This window comes from Moesziomyces antarcticus, assembly GCF_000747765.1.
Source record: "Moesziomyces antarcticus DNA, scaffold: scaffold_v10169, strain JCM 10317, whole genome shotgun sequence".
Taxonomy (NCBI): domain Eukaryota; kingdom Fungi; phylum Basidiomycota; class Ustilaginomycetes; order Ustilaginales; family Ustilaginaceae; genus Moesziomyces; species Moesziomyces antarcticus.
This window is the reverse complement of record NW_014638841.1, coordinates 1-1,715: the sequence shown is the minus strand read 5'-3', so window position 1 is coordinate 1,715 and position 1,715 is coordinate 1. Positions and strand designations below refer to the sequence as shown.

The 1,715-nt window shown below is 63.5% G+C and overlaps 1 protein-coding gene across 1 annotated transcript; it reads left to right on the top strand.

The window, feature by feature from the left end:
* Nucleotides 1-72: 72 nt before the first annotated feature.
* PAN0_169d6828 (acyl-coenzyme A oxidase I) lies at nt 73-1,715 on the top strand (the record flags this gene model as incomplete). Its single annotated transcript, XM_014797757.1, has 2 exons — nt 73-150; nt 223-1,715. Coding segments are annotated over 2 exons (1,571 nt in total), but the record flags the coding sequence as incomplete, so codon positions are not given.

Here is a 1,715-nt window from a genome sequence, read left to right as displayed (position 1 = left end):
ACACACACACACACACACACACACCCACACCCCGTCGGTCCTCTCGAACCTAACGAGACCAAGTTCGCCATCATGTCGACCTGGACCGACAACTTGACCATGGAAACCATGGCCAAGGAGAGAGCCAACCCGCCCTTCGACGTGCGCAAGGTAAGTCGTAATCCACTTTGCCCGACTGCCCCGAGCTTTCTGACTAACCCTCTTTCGTTCCCCTTGACATAGATGTCCATCGAACACCACGGCAGCGAGAGCGACCTCGTCAAAAAGGAAAAGTTCATGCTCGAGGCGAGCCGCGACCCCGTCTTCTACTCGGCAGACATCTACGACCTCACAAAGGACCAGATCCGCGAGCGCACCATGCAGCGCATCCAGCGCCTCGCTCACTACGTCACCAGCGAGTCGGTCGACGACTTCCAGAAGCGCATGGAGCTCATGTCGCTCCTCGACCCGGGCCTCTGGACGCGTCTCGGCGTGCACTACGGCCTCTTCCTCGGCGCCATCCGCTCCGGCGCCACCCCCAACCAGTTCTCCTACTGGATGGAGAAGGGCGTCATCGCCTGCCAGGGCATGTTTGGCTGCTTCGGCATGACCGAGCTCGCCCACGGCTCCAACGTCGCCGGCCTCGAGACCACCGCCCACTTTGACGCACAGACCGACGAGTTCGTCATCCACACGCCCAACCTCGGCGCCACAAAGTGGTGGATCGGCGGCGCCGCCCAAACCGCCACCCACTGCTCCGTCTTTGCCCAGCTCATCGTCAAGGGCAAGCGCTACGGTACCAAGACCTTCATCGTGCCCCTCCGCGACCCCAAGTCCTTCCAACTCCTCCCCGGCATCAACATCGGCGACATTGGCAAAAAGATGGGCAGAGACGGCATCGACAATGGCTACATCCAGTTCACCAACGTCCGCATCCCGCGCGCCTACATGCTCATGAAGCACACCCAGGTCACGCGCGACGGCGAGGTGCGCGAGCCCCCGCTCCAGCAGCTCACCTACGGCGCCCTCCTCCAGGGCCGAACCGCCATGGTGGCCGACGCTGCCAACACGGCCAAGAAGGCGCTCACCATCTCGGTGCGCTACGCCGCCGCACGTCGCCAGTTCAAGTCGGACGCCAAGGCCCAGTACGAGACCCAGATCCTCGACTACCCCATCCACCAGCGTCGCCTCATGCCCCTCGTCGCACAGGCCGTCGCCTTTGGCTACACCGCCCTCGAGCTCCAGCGTCTCTTCGAGGAGACCTCGCAGGCCCTCGAGGCGCTCGAGCCCGGTGACCCCAACCTCGAGGCCACCATCGAGAAGCTCAAGGAGACCCACTCCACAAGCGCTGGCCTCAAGGCCTTCTGCACCTGGGCCACCCTCGAGACCATCGACCGCTCCCGACAGGCTTGTGGTGGCCACGGTTACTCCTCCTACAACGGTTTCGCCAACATGCATGCCGACTTTGCAGTGCACTGCACCTGGGAAGGAGACAACACCATCCTGGCGCTGCAGGCGGGCCGATTCCTCATCTCGGCGTACCAGGATGCGCTGGATGGCAAGGAGCAGGTGAGCGCGGGTACCAAGTACCTCAACAATATCGAGCAGGTGCTGGCCGCCAAGTGCGAGTCCGACGAGGCGCTCGACACGCTCGACGGCATCGACCGCGGTTGGGCGACGGTGGCGGCGCACGCGGTCAAGAAGGCATCGGAGGACTACCAGGCGTGCCTCAAGGC